The sequence below is a fragment of the Lissotriton helveticus genome, chromosome 10 (genome assembly GCF_964261635.1).
Source record: "Lissotriton helveticus chromosome 10, aLisHel1.1, whole genome shotgun sequence".
Lineage (NCBI taxonomy): Eukaryota > Metazoa > Chordata > Amphibia > Caudata > Salamandridae > Lissotriton > Lissotriton helveticus.
In genome coordinates, this window is record NC_136071.1 from 11,661,634 (window position 1) to 11,685,462 (window position 23,829).

The 23,829-nt window shown below is 50.5% G+C and overlaps 1 protein-coding gene across 3 annotated transcripts in view; it reads left to right on the forward strand.

Annotated features, from left to right (window-relative positions):
* Nucleotides 1-23,829, forward strand: part of FAM120C (family with sequence similarity 120 member C) — a 434,870-nt gene that overhangs the window by 153,578 nt on the left and 257,463 nt on the right. For 2 of the 3 annotated variants that reach the window (XM_078664559.1, XM_078664561.1), the window contains exons 6-7: nucleotides 11,939-12,021; nucleotides 12,124-12,413. In XM_078664559.1, the coding sequence (XP_078520685.1) occupies nucleotides 11,939-12,021; nucleotides 12,124-12,413 (373 nt within the window). The remainder of the gene's footprint in view (nucleotides 1-11,938; nucleotides 12,022-12,123; nucleotides 12,414-23,829) is intronic. The other variant, XM_078664560.1, reaches the window with a different exon arrangement.

Below are 23,829 nucleotides of genomic sequence, written 5' to 3' on the forward strand. Positions count from 1 at the left end.
AGGCTGTGGGTCTGATTAGCAGGCCCACAGCCAGGGAAAGTCGTAAACCAGTGCAGCAAAAAGCAAAAATCTGGGTGATCATAGGATTGCAGACCCTACTCTCCTACACTGACTGACAAGGTAGGAGTGTCTACGACCCCGAAAACCCCCACAGGGTCTCGAAAGCCAGAGGCAGACTCTCGAAAGTCAGAGCCCAGAGCCTCGAAAGGAGCACCGGCGCCGAAAACTTTGACGACCGAAGCTGCATCCTCCGAAAAAGATCCCAGCGGATCCTTCGAGAAGGACTCCCGGAGGCCGAAGACCAGCGAAAAGCAAAGGTCATCGAAGCAAGCCCCCGAAAAAGGGCCTTCGACTTCGAAGGAAAAGGAGCCGAAGAAAGTTTCGACGTCGACGCCACCGCCGAAAAAAGCAGCCGAAACGCTCAATGACGAGCAGGCTGCAGAGATGCAGAGAAAGAAAAGAAGGCTCGAGGCCGAAATGGAGAACATCCTTCAGAGAAAGAAGGACTTCGATGAAAAGATGAGAAGTTACAGGATCCCCTCGAAGCCGGCACCTGCCGTCGCTGAGGTACAGGAACTTGAGGAGTTCGACGTCGAAGAGACGCTGAAAATTCCGGATCCCTCGGAGCACGAAGAAGAAGAAGACCTCTACTACACAGAAGGGGACTACGGGGGGCAGCAGTCAAGCTACGGCTCAGGTTCCTCGACGGCCCAAGACCAGGAATGGCAGGGCATCGAGGCCGAAAACTCGGAAGAGGCTGTGGAAACATACCCCTCGAGGCCTTCGCCACCGGATGACATTGGGGCATACAATGAGGTGGTCAGGAAGGCGGCAGCAGCTTATGGAGTTAAGCTGGAAGAGGAGAAGCCTAAAGCAGATTTCCTGCTGGAGACATTGCTCCCCATACAGACAAGAAGCCAGTTCTTGCCCATGCTCAAGAGTATCACAGATCAGGGGAAGGAAGCCTTCAAGGACCCGGCTACATGCAGATCAGTAACGTATTGTAATAAAAAAGTCTATTGCCTATTTGAAAAGTATTTAACTACAGTAACTCATTCTGAGAAAGTATATTTTGATACCTTGTTGGTTCTAAAATAAAACCACTATATCTTTTGATGCAAAACAATTGGCTTAGAGTTCAGTTCTTGAGTGTGTGAGACCATTGCTGACTGAGTGTGTACATCAAATGCTTTACACTGTCCTCTGTTACTGCCTTACTGCTCGACCAAGCTACCACTTTAGAGAGTAAGGTTATATCTAACTTCAGCCTCTGCCAAACCTCTGGGGACTCTATACACACTGTACCTTGCTTTGGTCCAGTATATATAGAGCCACTTTCTTACACCAAGGTTGGTTAAAGGCCACAACATTTAGACCGGAGGTGCAAACAAAAATTTTAAATATGCCATACGATGATGACTCACTTTGACAAGCATGTCGACGACTCATTGCAAGCAATCAAGGCAGACATTGACACTGCAATATCTTTCAAATAACACCCTATAGAGAGGCCTGTGGAAGAGATACTAGAGGTATCAGACTTTTCAACGCTCTCAGCAGCCATTTATGCCAACTTACAAGCAACACTTATCATATAGGACAGCGGCAGTCTACTCCAAGTAACCACCAAGGAGAAGGCAGACTGCGCCGACCAGAGACACTGGCAGGAAACTGTGACTATATTGTAGTGCCAGTTACGCCCCCTATAGCACATCATTCTGTGAAAGCAAAAATGTCAAAATCTCATCATCTATGGTGGAAAACAACATTAGACAAATGTGTCCTAGGTCTCATCTCATTTGGTCACATGCTAAAATTCTCTCAGATTCCGTCCATCACTCCACTAAAAAGAGTGCACCCACCTCCTCTACTCCGGAAGGAAGTGCTAGCTATACTAAGCAAGGGTGCCATAGTGAATGCCCCACATTCTCAGCAAGGAATAGGCTTCTGTTCTCGCTCTTTCCTCATAAAGAAGTAATCGGGAGCATGGCGATCCATTCTGGTCCTCAGGAAATGGAACAAATACCTGAAAATGCAATCTTTTCGTATGATCACCCTTCAAGAAATCCTGCACCTGCTCAATCACGGAGATTACACGCCGATCTTAGATCTGTAGGGTGCTTATTTCCACATCCCTATTCATCTGAAGCATCACACATTTCTTAGCTTCCCGGTAGCCGGCACTCACTATCAAGTCAAACTGTTCCCATTTGTTCTCAGGACAGCTCCCTGGATTTTTACAGAGTGTCTCGCCCCAGTGGCAGCCCACTTAGGACAAAAATGCCCCCAGCCCTTCCTGTACCGCGATGACTGGCTGATAAAAGCGCCATCTGCCTGCCAAGCGTTGAAAACGTAGTTCCAGTCATTGAGCCTAACAGTTACCAAAAGTCTCTCCTTCGTCCCTCAACAAAGACAAATTTTCTTTAAGCAATTCTGGATACATTACAAGACGTGGCATTCTTGTCAGAAGAAATACAAAGGAAACTGGGGACGTTGGCACAAACCTTAGCAAAAATAAAACCAGTTTCTGTTTGCCTTCTCAAATCACTTTTCGGCATTGTCATCGGCCATTTTACTTGTGCGCTGTGCCTTTCTATGGATGAGACCCTTCCAGGAGGGATTAGATGCACAGTGGGGTTCAGATAGAAGGTTCATTCGACCATGTCATCAAACCAATGATAAAAGCTCTTTCTTGGTGGATAAACTCTTACAATCTCTCATTGGGGCTCACTTTCTTGTCCCAAATTCCTGAATATGTCATAACTTCAATAGAAGGTTGGGGCCCCATTTGCAGGTATTCTAAATCAATGGGAAATTAACCCTAACACAATCAAAAATGAACAAACTTCCTGGAGCTCAGAGTAGTCTAACTTTCCCTCCAAGCTTTCTTACAGAGGATAAAAGGATCTTCAGGGCTGATACGAACCAATAACGAAACAAGTATGCACTATCTGAACAAACGAGGCACAAGATCTCTGATCCTGTCGCTGGAGGTGCAAGAAAGATGGAAATGGGCTTTGCTGCAACAAGTAACACTACAAGCAGAACATCTACAGGGAGTGATCAACAGTTTGGGTTGACACTTTAAGCAGAACAAGGTAAAGCTGCCACGAATGGAAACTAAATCAATTAATTCTGAACACAATCTTCCAACAATAGGGCAAGCCAGAACTAGATCCCTTTGCATCGCAAGAGAACCGGAAATGCCGTTTTACACAAGCCTGGACCCTCACAAAGGTCTTAGGAAAATGCTTTTTCGATCAGATGGTCAGGGATCTTTGCATATGCTTTCCCTCGATCCCTCTCATAGCTAGGCTCCTCAGAAAGACGAAGAGGAAACTGTGTCGGATGAGAGTAATTGCCCCACTGTGGCCCAGATACCACTGTTTCAGTGAGCTTCTACTTCTGTCAGAGGGGAATCCCATTCAGCTGGACCCTTGGAAGAATTTGCTATTGATGAGTGTAGGAAGGTAGATCCCTGACTATGGTTGCCCCCAACTTTTTGCCTGGTGTTTTGCTGGTTTTCTGACTTAGTTGACCTGGGACCCTGCTATTCAGGGCCCCAGGCCTACTGCTCTCTCTGTAAAATGGATTCCATGTACCTTAGGTACATATCTAAATTGGATACTAAGTCACCTTATCAGTCCCTGTACAGTGTACCTTAGGTACCCAGGGCATAGGTGTACCCAGGGCCTACCAGGGGCTGCAGCATGTATTATGCCACCCCTGGCTGGCCATCCAAATCTGACACAACTGGCTGCTTGACAGCTGGGGCAAGGTGGTGTAATCACCCTTTGCTTTAGATATAGTATACCTATATCTAACCCTAAAAATGGACACACAGATCTCCTATCAGTCACTCCTATGGCAGGCCTTAACAATCCTGAAGGCAGAGTGCTTGGAATCGTGTGAGATGGTGCTCTGGCATGAGCTGAGCCTGTCTGCGGCTTTCGGGATCCATCCCTTAGCCGTTTCCATGATATCGCATACCATATACTCTTAAGTGCATTATAATCCTCGCGGTTAAATGCCAACTCTGGTATCGCTTTATCAAAACATGTCGAGTAAGGTGTCATACGAATTGGAATACTAACCCCTTGCCAATTCTGGCGACGGGGTTAGCATTCCACCCTTCTAGAGGGACACGACATGTATGTAACCCCTAACCCCGGTTAAAGTCAGACAGAGCCTTAGCACCCACAAAATGGATGCTGCCACCGAGACACAAGTCTGCCCTCCTGCTGCTGGGAGTCCTCCCAGAGCAGGAGATAAGGACAAAGGGTTTCCTGCCAGGGGCGGTGCCAGCACCGTCCCAGACAGGGTTTTGTGTATTGTAGGTAGGCAGGGCTTTAGAGGAAGGTGACTGCACGTGGCACCCCGGTGCTCACTGTGCATAGGCTGGCTGGAACCAGTTCCAGGGTCACTCCAGACCCTGTGCTGGGGAAAAGCCCGCCAAGGAAGTGGGTGTAACCACCCCCCTCCTAGTCCCACCCCTAGGGCAGGACTTAGTCGCGTGCCAGCCCCTTTTTACAGGATAAAGGTAGGAACTGGCCCCCTTCCAAATCAGATCATCTTTGAATCCTGAAACTACTTTCCACGAAAGGAACTCAAGACTTCTTCCTAAGATTTCTCCCTTGTGACTAAGGAGTAGTCACCCTGCATCCGCAGGCACCATCTACAGAACACTGCGGTCTGCTGCAAGTCCTTCCTCCGGAATCCGACTGCCCAGCTCGACGAGAACCGGCTTCCCTGGCACCTCTGACCTCTACCTACATCATCAGTCACGCTGAGATTCGTGGGTGTGACGAGACCTCGAGGGACCGGCCATCTTCAAGACTACACGACTTCTGCACAACAAGCCCGCCGAGTGAATTCCTGGTGAGTGCTTTGGGGTCCGAGAAGCCCCCACCCTGAGCAGCTCCAGCACCGAAGAGCAGCCCCCCAGCATCTCCACGATCTGCGTGGGGCCCTTCTGCTTTTTGCTGCTCACCGCGTTGTTTGGCTACTAGCCCGCTGGCTTGTGGCCTTCCTGACGACGCCCGACGACATTTCTGCTGCTGGTCTGGTTGCTCCAGACTGGCCCTTGCTTCCCTCCATCGGAGAAGTACCCTGGACCCTCCTGGTCCGCCCAAGACGCCATTTTAGGTCCACCGCGTGGGCCTTGCATTTGCCAAGACTTGTTGCCCAATCCTGGGTCCAGCGACGTCGACAGCAAGAACCTTCGTGGGACAGCTCGCACCTCCATCCTGGTCGCCGACAACGCCTCCTGGTCCGAGAGACTGCAGAGCCCAGCAGCGCCCACTCACCTGACTGCGGTGACTTCGCCCGGTGCCATCCTGGTGCCCACTTAATCACTGGCTAGTGATTCAAGAACTTGGTCCCCTCTGCTTTCAGGTTTTCTTCTTCCTTGATCCAGGCTTGGATCCATCGAACTTTTCTTCACTGGTCGCCTGCCAGCAACTTCTTCCTTCCAGGCTCCTGGTCCGGCAACGAGATCCCCGACGTCTTTTCAGACCTATGCAGCTGCAGCCCCTGGGCTAGGTAACTTCGGCACTCCGGTGTCCCACCATAGCCTCACTATCCAAGGGTCAGGATCCACTGTCGTTTTCTCCCTACCAGGTCGGGTTCGCCCGTGAACACTAACTTTGTGAATTCTAGCTTCCATAGACTTTGTCCCGCATCCCGCGTGAGAGTGCACACTCTGCACCCGAGTCCCCTGGGCCTCCTAGTAGTAATCTAACGATTCCCTAGTCCAGTCCTAGCGATTCCAAAGCCTATTAGAACTGTTACTTACCTGCTAGTAATTCGCATTCCACTTTTAAAGTATATGGTTTTTCGTGCCCCTCGGGCATTTGTGTATAACGTGCTAACTTAAGTATTTTCGTAAGAGTTTTGTTGTGTGCTTAGCTCCCTGTCTCATAAAGAGCCAGGGTAGTCTTGTTATAAATAAATACACTGTTTATTTTCATAACAACTTGTGTGGTGTCCTTTCACTGGGTGTTCAAGGGGTAATGTGATGGTAAAACAGCTGGCTTAACACGCCCTCTAGAGTCTTAGCCTTAGACTGCTCGTATCCATGCTACTAGGATAGCTGGTCTATAAGGTTGACTTACAACCAATCATCAATAAGGGTTGTTTGGACTGATATATAGTGATCACTAGAATAGTGAGCACTGCACATCAGGCCAACTTCTCACAATGAGCCACAAGCAGGTGCTTCACCCAAACCCGACCTCTCTGCACTTAACTTTCTGGCTCCTGACTACCATGAGCTTAACCATTTAGATATCCCATAGGACTGCAGAGATATCCTTGCTCGGGCCAGAGCTGATCACACTAACAAAACATATCGGCTAAAATTGAAGCACTTCCGCTTACTGTGCCAGAAGTCAATGATTGACCCTATATTATCATCTCGAGAACATGTCTTGCCATGCCTTCTGTCTATGGCTAGGTCGGGCCTGGTTCACTCTTCAATTAAAGTACATTTAGTGGCCATTTCAGATCCAAAGGTCTTCTGGACCCCCTTGTGAGAAGTTGGCCTGATATGCAGTGCTCACTATTCTAGTGATCACTATGTATCAGTCCAAACAACCCTTATTGATGATTGGTTGTAAGTCAACCTTATAGACCAGCTATCCTAGTAGCATGGATACGAGCAGTCTAAGGCTAAGACTCTAGAGGGAGTGTTAAGCCAGCTGTTTTACCATCACATTACCCCTTGAACACCAAGTGAAAGGACACCACACAAGTTATGAAAATAAACAGATATTTATTTATAACAAGACTACCCTGAACTCTTTATGAGTCAGGGAGCTAAGCACACAACAAAACTCTTACGAAAATACTTTAAGTCGCACAATTTACACAAATGCCCTAGGGGCACGAAAAACCATATACACAGTAAGTGGAATGCGAACTTGCTAGCAGGTAAGTAATACATTTCTAGACTCAGGAATCGCTAGGCCTACAATTCTAAACACTGGGATTAGATGCAGGAGGCCTGTGGACGTCGTGTGCAGAGTGGGAACTCTCACGCGTAAGGCAGGAAAAAGTCTATGGAGGCTAGCAGTTGCAAAGTTACTGTTCTCGGGCGAACCCGACTAGGTGGGTCGAAAACGGGGGTGGATCCGAACACTTAGGGTGTTGGACTATGCTGAAGCACCGGAGTACTTGGTTTACCTAGCCCAGGGGCTGCGGCTGCATAGGGTTGAAGTTGCGTCGGAAACCCACGTTGAAGAACCAGGAGCCTGAAGAAAGAGTTGCTGGCAGGCGACCAGTGAAGAGTTCGTGGAGATCCAAGCCTGGATCAGGAAAGAAGAAACCTGTAAGCAGAGGGGACCAAGTTCTGAATCACTAGCCAGTGATTTGAGTGGGCACCAGGATGGCACCGGACGAAGTCACCTCAGCCAGGTGAGTGGGCGCTGCTGGGCTCTGCAGTCTCTCGGACCAGGAGGCGTTGTCGGCGACCAGGATGGAGGTGCGAGCTGTCCCACGAAGGTACTTGCTGTCGACGTCGCTGGACCCAGGATTGGGCAACAAGTCTTGGCAAATGCAAGGCCCACGCGGTGGACCTAAAATGGCGTCTTGAGTGGACCAGGAGGGTCCAGGGTGCTCCTCTTTTGGAGGGGAGCAAGGGCTAGTCTGGAGCAACCAGACCAGCAGTGTTTGCCGTCGTGGAGCGTCGTGAGGGGGCCACTAGCCAACGGGCAAGCGACCTGGACAACGCGGTTGGCAGCAAAGAGCAGAAGGGCCCCACGCAGATCTCGTGGATGCAGGGGGGCTGAACTTCGGTGCTGGAGCTGCTCAGGGTCGGGGCTTCTCTTACCCCAAAGCACTCGGTCGAGGGTCACTCGGGAGTCGTGCTGGACAAGCGTCGTGCAGTTCTGAAGATGGCCGGTCCCTCGAGGTCTCGTCACACCCACGGATCACAGCTGGGCTGATGATGTAGGTTGAGGTCAGAGGTGCCAGGGAAGCCGGTTCTCGTCGTGCTGGAGCAGTCTTGATCCGAAGGAGAGACTGGTCAAGTCAAGTCAAGTCAAGTCAGGAGATTTATATAGCGCGCTATATACCCAGAGGGTCTCAAGGCGCTTGAAGAAGGGTGAGGAATTACTTGTCGAATATCCACGTTTTAAGTTGCTTTCTGAATGCTAGGTGGTTCTGAGTAAGGCGAAGGTGAGTGGGAAGTGAGTTCCAGGTTTTAGCTGCCAGGTAGGAGAAGGATCTACCTCCCATGGTGGTTTTGTTGATGCGAGGTACAGTGGCAAGGGCTTGGTTGGAGTATCGTAGCTGGCGGGAGGGGGTGTAGAAGGACAGTCGTGTGTTGAGGCATTCGGGTCCAATTTCGTAAAGTGCTTTGTGTGCGTGGGTTAGGAGGCGGAAAGTAATCCTCTTATTGACGGGGAGCCAGTGGAGGTTTTTCAGGTGACCAGAGATGTGTTCTTTACGCGGGATGTTTAATATGAGCCTGGCTGAAGTGTTCTGGATGCGTTGGAGTTTTTTCTGGAGTTTTGCGGTGGTACCGGCGTATAGGGTGTTTCCGTAGTCCAGGCGGATCGTGACCAGTGCGTGGGTGACCGTTTTTCTAGTTTCGGTGGGGATCCAGCGAAATGTTTTTTTGAGCATGCGAAGAATGTTGAAGCAAGATGAAGAAACGGCGTTGACTTGTCTGTTCATCGAGAGTGAGGAATCCAGGATGACACCCAGGTTCCGTGCGTGGTCCGTCGGGATGGGTGCTTTTCCAAGGGCCTCTGGCCACCAAGAGTCATCCCAGGCGGAGGGGGAGGTGCCTAGGATGAGGACTTCTGTCACAAACCGCGATGCTTGGTTGGTGCCTGCTGCTGCAGGTTGACTACTCCTTAGTCACAAGGGAGAATCTTGGGAAGAAGTCTTGAGTTCCTTTCGTGGAAAGTAGTTTCAGGATTCAAAGATGATCTGATTTGGAAGGGGCCAGTTCCTACCTTTATCCTGCAAAAAGGGGCTGGCACGCGACTAAGTCCTGCCCTATGGGTGGGACTAGGAGAGGGGTGGTTACACCCCTCTCCTTTGGCGGGCTTTCCCCAGATCAGGGGCTGGAGTGCCCCTGGAACTGGTTCCAGCCGGCCTATGCACAGTGAGCACCGGGGTGCCACTTGCAGTCACCTTCCTCTAAAGCCCTGCCTACCTAGGATACACAAAATCCTGTCTGGGACGGTGCTGGCACCGCCCCTGGCAGGAAACCCTTTGTCCTTGCCTCCTGGGCTGGGAGGACTCCCAGCAGCAGGAGGGCAGACTTGTGTCTCGGTGGCAGCATCCATTTTGTGGAGCTAAGGCTCTGTCTGACTTTAACCGGGGTTACAGGTTACATACATGTCGTGTCCCTCTAGAAGGGTGGAATGCTAACCCCGTCGCCAGAATTGGCGAGGGGTTAGTATTCCAATTCGTATGACACCTTACTCGACATGTTTTGATAAAGCGATACCAGAGTTGGCACATAACCGCGAGGATTATAATGCACTTAAGAGTATATGGTATGCGATATCATGGAAACGGCTAAGGGATGGATCCCGAAAGCCGCAGACAGGCTCAGCTCATGCCAGAGCACTATCTCACACGATTCCAAGCACTCTGCCTTCAGGATTGTTAAGGCCTGCCATAGGAGTGACTGATAGGATATCTGTGTGTCCATTTAGGTTTAGATATAGGAATACTATATCTACAGCAGAGGGTGAGTACACCACTTTGCCCCAGCTGTCAAGCAGCCAGTTGTGTCTGATTTAGTTAGTCAGCCCAGGGGTGGCATAATACATGCTGCAGCCCCTGGGAGACTTCTGGGTGCACCTCAGCCCTGGGTACAGGGACTTGAGAGGGCCCAGTGCCAATTCAGTACCTGGGTACAATTTGGAGTAGAGAGAACAGCTAGGCTGTGGGTCTGATTAGCAGGCCCACAGCCAGGGAAAGTCGTAAACCAGTGAAGCAAAAAGCAAAAATCTGGGTGATCATAGGATTGCAGACCCTACTCTCCTACACCCCTTCTTTATGATTTAGCAGGTAACACAATTTCTTAAAAGTTTATTCATAGTATTCCCTCCGATAAAGGCGCTGATGCCACCCTGGTAACTTAACACTGCACTTTCACAGTTGTTGAAGAGCCCTTTCAAACCTATTCACTAGGCAGAACTCAAATTCCTAATATGGAAGTAGCCTTAATTCTAGCTTTGACATCAGCTAGAAGAGCGAGTGAGGTTCAAGCGTTCACTATAAAGGAACATTTCTTACAGTTTAAGGGTAACACTGTGATTCTAAGAACTACTCCCAAGTTCCAACGGATTTTCATCTGAACGAACCTATTTTACTTTAGACATTTTTTGCAAATCATTGGACACCTGCAGAAATAACTGCATAAGCCCGATGTAGAGACATGCTTGAAGTTCTATTTGCATTGTACAAATCAGCTACAGACAAGCATAACATGCTTGTCTGTAACTGGATATCTACAGCTATTCAGTTCAATCACTCTAGGGCTGGTAAGCCCTGGAGAGAAAAAGCTGAGGCACACTCTACCAGGGTGGTCTTTACAACAACCGGTCTGTTTGCTGAAGTGCCTAAAGAAAGCAAATGCCGTGCAGGGACTTGGAAAAACAGGCATAAGCTTGATCAACAATATTGCCTGGACTCATCACTACGCAGTGAAGCAGCTGTGGGACAAGCAGTGTTATGCCATCTTTCCAGTAAGGTGAGCCTTGCATGATGATATATGTATATATGTACTCAACATTCCCTATTGTGATGTATAAACATGATATGACAACATATATATCATGTAACTGCTAACTATTCGGATTCAAGCATGTGAATCTATGAAAGATCCAATACTTGAGAAAAAATGTGTTGCTTACCTGTAACTGCAGTTTTCCAGTATAGGCATGTTTCATAGATTCACATGCGACCCACCCTCCTTCCTATAGAAGTTCTCCTTCTTGTAAGTGGTGATTATTTCCCACTAGTTCTTGAACATCTGAGGGAAGATACCTCTAAAGGGTGCTGTCGCCTGATTGGCTGGAGTTTGGTTCTTTATAAATGATGTAGATAAGCTATTAAAATCAATGTATTTTGCCATTATAAAGTAAGTTTACTACTTCCACTGATTTAGAAGGTACTGTGGGACTCACACCTCAATGACCAAGAATGATTCAAGCAGGTGAATCTATGAACTATACCAATACTGGAGAACGAGGGTCAAAGTTAAGTAAAAAGTTTTTATAGGTAACTGATTTCACATACAGTGCCCGAACCATAACTTTTTACAAAGCAGCCTTTTGCAAGATAGTTATTATATGTGCAAATTTGAATTTGATATTGAAGATACTTTCAGTATTTAATGCCACCCTGTTTTGTTGGTTGCTTTTTTTTGTCTACTTTGTCAGAGACATGTAAACTGGACATGAAAGAAATGTGTACTGTTGTTTGGACAGATCCATCAACTTTAAAAACTTCGCATTGCATCTGGTGCCGGTATTGAGAGAATTTTTCAAAATGTACCCTTGCCAATTGGATTGCACATATTACATTTTGAAATAAATTTGGGTATGGCAAGGGAATCACAGTTGCTTGGAAGAAACATAACCCTATTGACAAGGCTAAGAGCATCCAAAGCATCATTAACTAACAGTGTGCCTCTCCAAGACGCACATTAAGGAGCTAATTGGAGAATACCACGGACGCTCACCATCCACTCTTGTCTTGATGTGGCTTTCACAGATGAAACGCTGGGTCAGGATATGGTGAAGAAACATTGTTACAGGTGTGTAACCTTTTCACCTGTGTAGCGGCTCTTTCTGCTCTATAAAGTGTTTAAGTGATTTATTATTTGTAAAGAACTGTGCTTAATAATAAGCTTGATGTCTGTGTATTTCTTAAATTTGTCTGCATATTTTAGTGTAAACGTATCGTGCTTTAGTTTCAGGATACGGCCAAAATCAGTTTGGAGTTCCTCCTATGCCGCCTAATCAGATGGGCGGAATGCCAACAGGAAAGCACATGGTAAGGAACTAAAGTAGTTTCATGGTTTCTGATAATTGCATTCTTTGTAGTAGGCCACTCACTATATGTTGTCTGTTTTCTCACCAACTTATTTTCCTTCAGTTTTCTCACCAGATGCAGCAGAAGTTGCAGTACCAGCACTCTTTCCCCCCGGGACCAATGTCGGGTTCGATCTTCAGCCCTCACCAGCAACATCACCACCTTGGCAACATGCCCCCTTTCCCGGATGAGCCCATGCTGAAGGGGGCTCCCTTCACCAACTGGTCAGTCTCCCACGATTCGCCTGCCCCCAAGTTTCCCAATCATTTGACCTCCAAAGCGTCTCCTTCTGGGCCAGGCTCAACTCCCACCACTTCCTCAGATGACGAGGAACATAACGGAGGCAGCTCCAAGTAAGCGCTATAACCCACCCGTTCTAGCACATTTCATGTGTTCAGAATGTCCCTAGTGCTCTCCAAGACCCCTTCCTTTTGATCAGTAGTCGTAGGCAGGTAGAAGAACCATATCTGAAAGAGACACGTTAGTGATAGATTCCTTACCTTAGAATATCCCCAGGCGTCAGACTGGATCCGGAAATTGTTTGCGTAGCAGTACCCATGCGCGTCGGTAGGCGTCGTCTGCGGCTCCGCGTCTGTCGTCGGCGTCCTGGGCGCTGTGATGACGTCGTCGGAGTACTTAGACGGCGCATCCGCGTGCTGACGTTAGTTCTTTTTTTCCGCGCCAGCAAGCGCTGATCCGGAAAAAGTGGTATCCTTAGTCTATTTTTTACTAAACTTTTTCGATCATTTTTGATCTGCTTCAAAGTCTGTACGACTCAGACGGTGCCGGTAGGGATGCCCGGGTTCAAACCCTGCGCCGACTGATGTCGGTTACCGACCCCCATCGCCGGTGTCTTCATTGCCTAGGCCTCGACCACGACGACAAGGCCTGCTCAGACTGTCAAGCCCTGACGTCTAAGGCTAGGCGGGAGCGGTCCCGCAAGCAACTCTAGCTCCGGCAGTCGGCCCCGCGCCGCTCGAGGTCCCGGTCCGCGAGGAGGTCGAGGGACCAGTCGCGGGGTCGTAGCCACCATGGCTCCGGGAGTCGTCCACGGTCTTCGGGCTCCTCAGGTAAGCACAAGAAGTCAAAGAGACGTCATCGCTCTTCTGACTCCCACCCGACGCTCGCGCGATGCGGCCGGGGGTTCGGGCGACACCTCCCACGCGGCTTCGCTAGAGCCGCAGGTGTCGCGGCCTGCTCCATACCCGCCGGTCCCTGGGCAGAATACGACGCCGGGGGAGATTGATGACTTCCTCATGGCCATGAGGTCGCTCGCTCCTCCGTCAGGTTCTGCGGCGCCTTCGGGTCGAGCAGTCCCAACTGGGTCCCCATGCGGACCGGGTGCTTCGGCCCCGGCGCCGTCGGCGACTTTGATCCCGACGCTGCAGGGCCCCACTGGATCCATTTCCGGATCCGGGTCGCCGCCGGTCGACCTCACTACCTCGCCGGCCCCAAGGGTGGCGCCCCCGGCGCCGTCCCTGGTCCTGCCCTCGGTTTGGGTCCGGCGTCGGAGCGGCGCCGCTCTCGACGCCGATGGGAGATTCCTATTTCTATGACCCGGCCCCATCCTTTGAGCCGGAGTACTAGGCGATGGTGACGAGGGTGACTGGGAGGGGTCTGAGGACCCTCTGGCACGCGAGTGTCCGTATTCTACGGACTGGACAGGACAGCTTGGGGATGCCAGTGGTCTAGACACTTCGCCCGACACTGGTTTTGTCTCCCCTCCTAGCGTGGCTACGGAGGAGGGGGCTGCCTATAGCGTGGTGCTGATGAGGGCGGCCAAGGCCTTGGGCCTTGAGCACCCCATCGCGGCCGTGAGAACTAACCTCCTCACTGAGGTCCTTAAACCGCAGGCAAGCTCGGCCAAGCCTCTGCTGCCGTTTAATGAGGCCCTATCAGACGTTCTTCTGGGCACTTGGTCCAAGCCCGCCACAGGTCAGCCCGTGGATAGGAACGTGGCCAGGCGCCACGGCCAGGCGCCACCGCCCGGCTCCGGGCGACCCTTGCTTTCTGTCTACCCACCCCACTCCCGAGAGCCTGGTCATCCCCAGACCGGGAATCCCAGAGGTACGAGCAATACAGAAAGAGAGTATTCTCCTCCCTAAGTTTAGGATTGCGGTCAGTCAATACCGCATGCCTCTTGGGCTGCTACACCCACTCTCTGTGGGATACGGTCGCGGACGTGCTGCCAGAATGCCCGGTGGAGGTCCGGGCTAAACTCGGCCAAGCCCTTGTGGAGGGTCGAGATGCGGCGCGTTATTCCATCCGGTGTGGGCTGGACACTACTGACTCACTGGGCAGAGCAATGGCAACGACGGTGGCGATTCGTCGCCATGCCTGGTTGAGATCTGCCAACTTCTCGGCTGATGTCTAAAACACACTTATGGACATGCCGTTCGATGGCCGTCGCCTTTTTGGCGACAAGGCAGACCATGCGCTTGAACGCTTTAAGGACTCCAGGGCTACGGCCAAGTCCTTGGGCCTCTCGGCCCGCGCCAGCAAACGGCTGCCTTTCGCTCCTTTCGTGGCCAAGGAAGGGGCGCCCCCCACACGTTCTGCCAGCCACGGGCCGCAGACTACCATCCAGCGCGGTGGCGGACGTGGAAACCACCGTGGCGGTGGTCGGGGACAACAGCGAGGCCAGTCCACACCTACCCCTGCAGCATCCGCCTCAAAACCCTCCTAGTCCGTGCTTTCAGACCCATGTGACTCCAGTGGGGGCAGGGTTCGCCATCACCACCACCACTGGCGCACTGTCACTTCGGACAGGTGGGTGCTGCAAATCGTCTGAAGGGGCTACTCCCTACTCCGAGGCGTCCCCTCCGGCCATGCCACTGCAGTGCCACTGTGTGTCGGGGATCACTTGAGACTTCTACAAGAGGAAGTTACGGCCCTCTTGGCCAAGTGGGCCATCGAGTGCGTTCCTGGGCCAGAAGTAGGGTGTGGTTGTTACTCCCACTACTTTCTGGTACCCAAGAAGGGCAAAGGGGGCCAACGCCCTATCTTGGACCAGCGGAACGTCAACGGCTTCCTCCGGAAGGAGAAGTACAAGATGCTGACATCGGCTCAGGTCTTACCTGCCCTAGACCCTGGAGACTGGATGTTAGCGTTGGACTTGCAGGACGCTTATTTTCACATCCCTGTGCTGCCTGTCCACCGACGTTACCTGAGGTTCATGGTAGGCCACGAGCACTTTCAGTTTACTGTGCTCCCCTTCGGCCTTACCAGCGCCCCACTGGTGTTCACAAAAGTGATGGCGGTGGTCGCAGCTCATCTGCGCAGGTTAGGGGTTTCATTCTTCCCCTACCTTGACGACTGGTTGTTGAAGGCGGGCTCGCCCCAGACAGTCGTCAGCCACCTCCAGACTACGGCCGACCTCCTGCACCAGCTGGGGTTCTCCATCAATGTGCGGAAGTCACACCTGTGTCCCTCTCAGAAGCTCCTCTTCATCGGAGCGGTTCTAGATTTGGCGCAGTTTCGGGTTTATCCTCCCGAACAGCGGGTTCGGGATATTCAGGCTCTGATTCCGATCTTTCAGCCGTTATCCCGAGTCTCGGTCAGGTTGACGCTGCGGCTTCTGGGGCTGATGGCCTCCTGCATCCTTCTGGTGCATCACGCCCAGTGGCGGATGCGGGCTCTGCAGTGGGCCCTGAAATTTCAGTGGGCCCATCATCAGGGCAACTTGTCTGACCATGTCTTGATCTTAGAGGGCACTGCAAGACAGTTGCAGTGGTGGCTCACGGACCGTGATTGGGTCAGCGGTAAATCCCTCTCCCTACCCCAACCGGAGCACGTGGTTGTGATGGACGCGTCCCTCCAAGGCTGGGGGGGCCACATGGGAGAGGCGGAGATCAGAGGCCTCTGGTCTCCGGCGGAGTCCCAGCTCCACATCAACCTCCTGGAGCTGCGGGCGATCCGACTTGCACTGAAGGCATTCCTCCCCTCTGTCCGGGGGAGTGTAGTGCAGGTGTTCACAGACAACACCACCACCATGTGGTACTGCAACAAACCGGGCGGGGTGGGGTCGTGGACCCTATGCCAGGAGGCTCTGCATCTCTGGCAGTGGCTGGAACATCAGGGCGTGACCCTGGTGGTTCAACACCTGGCAGGTTCTCTGAACGCCAGGGCGGACGAACTCAGCCGTCGGTGCATGATTGTTCACGAATGGCGTCTGAACTCAGACGTGGCGCAAGGCTTCTTTCAGCAGTGGGGAGAGCCTTGGTTAGATCTATTCGCCACCGGAGAGAACGCGCAATGTCATCAGTTCTGCGCGTTGGAATTTCCAAGACGGCACTTGCTCGGAGACACTTTTCGTTGCGAGTGGAGTTGCGGTCTATTGTACGCCTTTCCGCCTATACCACTTTTTCCCAGAGTGCTGAAGATCAGGCGCGACCGGGCCCAGGTTATCCTTGTGGCTCCGGACTGGGCACGAAGATATTGATATCCAGTGCTACTCAGCATGTCTGTCGATCCCCCGATTCGTCTGCCTCTTCGGGAGGACCTTCTGTCGCAGCAGCAGGGGATGGTCCTCCACCCGAACCTGTCCAGTCTCCACCTCCATGCTTGGAGATTGAGCGGCGACATTTGAGGCCATTTGACTTGCCTCCTGAAGTCTGTAATGTCATTCTGGCAGCCAGACGTCCCTCCACAAAGTCGGTATACGCCTGCAGGTGGAACAGATTTGTGGCATGGTGCACAGCAAAGGCTGTGGATCCACTCTCTGCCCCCCCTCTGAGGTTCTCCTCTTCCTTCTATCTCTTGCCCAGCAGGGCTCTGCTCTGGGCACTATCAAGGGCTACCTTTCTGCCCTTTCCGCCTTCTTAAGGCTACCTGATCAGCCATCTTTGTTCAAGTTCCCAATTGTAAATAGGTTTTTGAAGGACATCACACACATGTTCCCTCCTGTTCCATTCGTGATGCCTCAGTGGGACTTGAACCTTGTACTTACTTATCTGATGTGCGCTCCCTTTGAGCCACTTCATAACGGTCCTCTCCGCCTTCTTACTCTGAAGACTGCTTTCCTGGTTGCCATCATCTCTGCCAGGAGAGTGAGTGAGCTCCGTGCTCTTTCTTCCAAACCTCCTTTCCCTTCTGTCCATCCGGACAAGGTTGTGTTGCGGACAAGACCCTCTTTCCTGCCCAAGGTAGTCACAGCCTTCCACATCGGGCAGTCCATCACCTTGCCCACCTTCTTTCCGCCTCCGCATCCTTCGAAAGAGGAAGAGAGGCTCCACCGTCTGGACCCAAAACGTGCGCTCTCATACTATCTGGATCGCACCCGCCAGTTCCGGGTGGATGACCAACTCTTTGTTGGTTACGTGGGTGCTAAGAAGGGAGGGGCGGTGCACAAACGGACCATCTCTCGGTGGATCGTGTTGTACATCCAGGCATGCTACTCTTTGGCTAAAAAGGAACCTCCTGTTGGGCTGAGGGCCCATTCCACTCTGGCCGCGGTGACTACTACTGCCCTGGGCCGGGGAGTTTCCTTGCAGGACATTTGTCAGGCAGCTACATGGGCCTCACTGCACACATTCGCAAGACACTACTGCCTGGACAGCCAAGTCCGGAGGGATGGCTTCTTTGGCCGTTCCGTCCTCCAGGACTTTCTGGTGTGATTATTGGTTCGCAGACCCACCACCGGGGTTGGCATTGCTGGGGTATCTATTCTAAGGTATGGAATCTATCACTAACGTGTCTCTTTCAGATGCAAAAGTTACTACTTGTGTAACGATATATCTGTAAGAGACATTAGTTAGTGATAGATTCCTTACCGACCCACCCATCCTCCCCGTTCTGCGAACCGATATCTAGGGTTAAGGTCATCCCCTTCAGGGCCCTAGTTTCATGGCACCAGTGTTGGTTTTTATCATGGCTCTGCGTTTTTGGCGCGGAAAAGCTGTGTATAACAACTGACGTCAGCACGCGGAGGCGGCGTCTAAGTACTCCGACGATGTCATCACGGCGCGACTGACGCGGAGCCGCGGACGACACCTACCGACGTGCATGGGTAATGCTACGCAAAAAAATTCCGGATCCAGTCTGATGCCTGGGGATATTCTAAGGTAAGGAATCTATCACTAAGTAATGTCTCTTAGAGATATATCGTTACACAAGTAGTAACTTGTGCGTTAATGCTACATGTGGGGCAGTGCTTCTGAAGAAGTAATGGAAGGTATTGCTCTATTAGAATTAGGGTATGTGTAGTTTGTCTACATATGAATCTCATTTTTCTTAAAAATTGTCACTGCTGTTGTGCTGTGTGGTATGCATTTTGTTTGCATTGCTCTAGCAATGTCAAATGCATTTTACAGCAATAGTGTACCACGTCTTGTTCTGTTCTCCAGTAGCTGCACCTCTTTCTGCCTTAGTTTGTCAATATGACTCACGTTCCTCTTAAAAGTTTTCAGTGCTGTTGTGCTGCGTACTATGCTTTTTCTTTGCATAGCTGTTGCAATTTCAGATTAATTGGGGAGCAACAAAGCAGCAAATCTCATTTTACTGTTATGCAGCTGCCCTCATTTCCCACACTGATGAGTGGTCTAGCAGGAAACTGTTTATCTTAGAAGCAACATGAATGATTCAGAGCCACTAGGAAAAAAAACCTGTTGAATTTCCTTTAATGTTGAGAGAAATGGCAACAAATGTGAGTTCTGGTAGTCTGAGAGACAGTGGCACATGTGCCGTGCTGAAACATGTGAAACTTGGCTCGCATGTTTAGCAGTGGCTTAGGATGTCTTACTGGGTTAGTTCAAAGGTTGTTGCTGTTTGCCCATTGAGTGCAAATAGTCTTTCTGGAATTTTCATTCTGTAGTTTGCTGGTGCAGGTACATTCATGCTACTATACTATTTTTGTGCACTGGGAATTTATTTTAAGTATCTCTCAGTGGTTTTATCACATCAAGAGTAAACGTTCTGCATTATAGAATAATTGTTTTCTGGCTTCTCCAAGTCTGACCTTAGAGCACATGAGGTTTCACATGTTTCCTAGTGTTGACTGGAGTGATTTTATTTCTTCTTGTTTCTGATAAGAATTTTCAATCATTCACCTTCTTTCTTTGAGAAGCACTTCACCTTTTTAGTCTCAGATCTCCGCACGGTCTTTGTTTTGTGCCACCCAGCTTCAGATTCATTGAAAAAGCACAGTATTAGTTGAAACAAAATAAATCCAACAGGAGCTTCCGACACCGGGAAGGCATAAGATTCAACGGGTCACTTCAAGACAGAAGAACAAAGAGAGAGAAGAAGAAAATTGAAGAAACACCCCCTCATGGCGCCTCCTGAGAAGGCAGTGCCTGAAAGGACTTCCCAGAGGGAGATCCAAAGAAAGACCACCACAAGGGAACTGATATCAGGATGCTGACAAGGGCTTCTTATGACTCTGATGACATCATGTGGAGCTGTGGTATTATGACGTCCAGGACGTCATAATGCCATGGCTCAGCGTGATGCAATCGGAGCCATAAGGAGCTCTCCTCAGCGTGCTGACGTCAGTCCCCTTTTTTATCCAGTATTCAGGTATCTTTCATAGATTCACATGCCTGAATCATTCCCCGTCGCCAAGATGGGAGTCCCACGGTAACACTTCATAGGCTATAATGGCCTCCAGCCAATCCGCTGCTAGCACCCTCTAGAACACTCCTAGCAGAGGCAAGTTCTTCTCAGATTTTCCCTGCACGTCGTGGTGGAAGGGAGTCTTCCTGAGTGCTACTCCGTTTTCTCTTCAGCAAATCTTGACATGTCAGACAAAAAAGGCATTTTCCGCCTTTGTAAAGCCTGTGGTAAGAAAATGGCCCATGTGGGTGATCCACACAAGGAATGTATTTGTTGCCTTTATCCAAGGCATGAGTTGAGAGATTGTAAGATATGCTGCACCTTCTAAAATAACACCCTCAAGGACAGAGAGGGAAGGTTGTTATTGTGACTTCAGACCACTAAACAACAGTCATGTTCTCCTGATGAAGAAGAGGACATCCCATAAAAGGGCTAGATCCAAAGACAGTTCCTCGGGTGAAGGAATAAAGCCTCATAAGCCAGGACTCAAAGGCTTCAAGTAAGGAGAAGGTTGCCAAGCATGCCTCTGATCCAGTGTTATCTGTGCCCTCTACACCTGTCAGGAAGGAGGGAGATTGTCTTAGAGCCTCCTCATCAGATCCTGTGGGTAAGAACCTTTAAAAGTCATCGTCGACGACAGTTTCTCTCTCAACGACATTGTGTGGCATAGACAGTCTTCGACGGCAACTGTGACAACAATGGCAATCCAGGCTCCTATACTGTCTGCTGGAGTCTCTACATCGACGTCAAGGACCGTCGACGCACCCTCGTCAACAGGAATGCCATCGACGAAGACACCACGGACCAAGATAACTGTCGACGACGACAGTCGATGATGGAACTTCATGTTCGAGGCATGTGGGCTGCTGAATTCATATCTTAGCATAGATCGCCGCCTAGTGTTGGGTCCGGATGATTGCACCTTGTTGTCTTGGAAGAGTCTTCGAAGTATCACGAGATAGGTGGCTCCTCCCTTGGACTACAGTGCGCATGGGCATCCACTCATCCTTAGATTGGTTTTTTTCCGCCATTGGGTTCGGATGTTATTTCCTATACTCCAACTTCGGAACCGAAACTAACTACTTTCTAAGGCTAAAATGCCTTCGAACTCTACATATTGTTTTCGCTCGGTACCCCTCGACTCCATTAAACTTTTCATCTTGATCCGGTCGTCGACGCGGGCAGTTGGGCCGTATCGACGCCACGTGCGACTTTCGTCGATGGAAAGGAGTCCATTTAAAAGGTGCCCACAATGCCACTCCAAATTCCCGCATACTGACAAGCACACAGTATGCAACAAGTGTTTGTCACCTGAACACAAAGAAGAAAATTGCCCAGCGTGTGCCCAATTCCGATCCTAGAAAACCATCAGGAATCGACGGGCTGCCTGGCAAGAGATGCAGAAGTCGGCACCGTAACTGGAGAATATCTTCGAGGACGAACAAGATCTCCCCGAAGCCGCCGACTCCGATCTAGAGATCGTCACCGTTGAGGACCAATCGGACTCCGATGACCAGATCACGCTGGGGCAAACTGTGAGTACTCGGCCCCCCCACTCCACTCAGCCCAAAAAAGAAGGGTCCGGTCGAAGCATAGCCGAAAGGCCTTAGCCAAGATCGAGATATTCCTTCGGAGACCCCACCTCTCGGCTCGGCTCCGAAGCCTAAACACACGCCTTCCGGTAGCCCAGGCCCGAAGAAAGACATCGAGCCAAAAAGAGCTTTCAAGCCAAAGGTCGTCGAACCGAAAAAGCTGGTTGACCCGAAAAGCGCAGAACAAAAGAGGGTGGTCCACCCAAAGGTCATCGACCCGAAGACCAAGGTCGTCGATCCGAAGGGCGTACACCCAAAGAAGGTCGTCAAGCCCAAGAAGCCCTCGGCACCGAAAAACTCGGAACCGAAGAGCGTAGTCGAGCCCAAGAAGCCCTCTGAACCGAAAAAGGCCGTCGAGACCAAGAAGGTCGTCGATCCTAACAAAACAGACGAACCAAAAAAGGCAGCTGATCCTAAAAAAAGGGGCCCATCACACAAAAAAGACAATCGACCCGAAAAAAAACCTTGCTTCGGACAAAAAACGTACCGAACCAAGAACTCCGTCCATCCGAAGGCCGTCGTCGACCCTAAAAAAGGGCGCTGATCCAAAAAAGGACGCTGAAAAGAAAAAAGGCGTTGAACCAAAAAAGGTTACCGGCCCAAAATCGGCAGTTGAGCCTAAAGGAGCTCCCAACAACAAAGGCCCTCGAGCCAAAGACTCAAAAACAAGTCAATAAACCGAAGCCTTCGACGCCAAATCCACGGACTGTCGAGGAAGAACTCTTCCATCCAGATCCAGTGACTGAAGAGCAACCAAAATTATAAATAGACCCTAAAACAAGACACGTGGTAGTTTACCACCGAAACAAGAGTCCCTTACCACAAGACACTCCTTCTCCTGTTCCTACTAAGAAAAAAAACTTTGGGACATCTCCCTCAAGACCTTTTACTCCTCCTCCTTTCTTTCCTGATATGCCTTTTGTACCTTACTCTCCCACACATTCTGATTACAATGAGGGAGAGGACATGGGGGAAGATCCTCAGTACACTTGTGATGAACCAGGGGATCCTGAGCCACAAGATGATACATGGGATGACCAAAATGATCCTGACGAAGCGCAACCCATCCCAGACACTTCCCCATACCCTACAAAACCGTCGCCTACAGACGACACTATCATGTTTAATCAGCTTATAGACAGGGCAGCAAAATATCACAATGTTGACGTGCACACTGACCCTTTAGAGGAGGACTTTTTATTTGACACTTTCCCCACTTCTGAAAGAAATATCAAAACACTTCTGTAGGAGAGTGGGGTCTGCAATCCTATGGTCACCCCAGATTCTTTTGCTTTTTGCTTCACTGGTTTACGACTTTCCCTGGCTGTGGGCCTGCTAATCAGACCCACAGCCTAGCTGTTCTCTCTCTAAATTGACAAGCATGTACTTTAGGTGCATTTACCAATTGGTACTGGGCCACCTTATCAGTCCCTCTACAGTGTACCTTAGGTATCCGGGGCATTGGTGTACCCAGGGCCTACCAGGGGCTGCAGCATGTATTATGCCACCCCTGGCTGGCCATCTAAATCTGACACAACTGGCTGCATGACAGCTGGGGCAAGGTGGTGTAAACACCCTTTGCTGTAGATATAGTATACCTATATCTAACCCTAAAATGGACACATATATTCCTATCAGTCACTCCTATGGAAGGCCTTATCAATCCTGAAGGCAGAGTGCTTGGAATTATGTGAGATGGTGCTCTGGCATGAGCTGAGCCCGTTTGCAGCTTGCGGAACCAAGTCCTAATAGCTGTTCCATGATAACGCTATACCATATACTCTTAAGTGCATTATCAACCTCGCGGTTAAATGCTAACTCTGGTATAACATTATCAAAACATGTCGAGTAAGGTGTCATACGATTTGGAATACTACCCCCTCGCCAATTCTGGCGACGGGGGTAGCATTCCACCCTTCTAGAGGGACACGACATGTATGTAACTGTGAACCCCGGTTAAAGTTAACTCGAGCCTCAGCATCACAAAATGGATGCTGCCACCACAGACACAAGTCTGACCTCCTGCTGCTGGGAGTCCTTCCAGCGAGGATGGCTTGGACAAAGGGTTTCCTGCCTTGGGAGGTGCTAGCACCACCCCAGACAGGATTTTGTGTATTGAGGTAGGGAGGCCTGAAAGGAATGAGACATGCCTGGGGCACACAAGGTGCCCTGTGCATACACCGGTTCAAACCAGTTGCTGGGGCATCCCTGCCCCAGCTCTGGCGGGAAACCGGACAAAGGATAGGGGGTGTAGCCACCGCCCTTCCTGGTGCCACCCAGGGGAGGGACCTAGTCAGTAGTGCAGCCCCCTTTAGGAGAATAAAGATAGGAGCTGGTCCCATTCCAAATTAGATTATCCTGAACTATTCAACACGAAGAAACTCTGGCCTTCGACTTTCTGCTCCACAGATGACTGAAGACTCTCCCTTGTGGACAAGGAGTGTCCACCCTGCAACTGCAGGCACCATCAAGCGGCTTCACTTTGTCGTCTTCCCTCGAGGATCCAGACTTCAGAGCCCGACAAGACCCGGATTCCCAGACCTCTCCGACCTCTACCTACATCTGCAGCAAAGCTGAGACCCGTGGGTGCGACGAGACACGTGGGACCAGCCATCTTTAACGAACC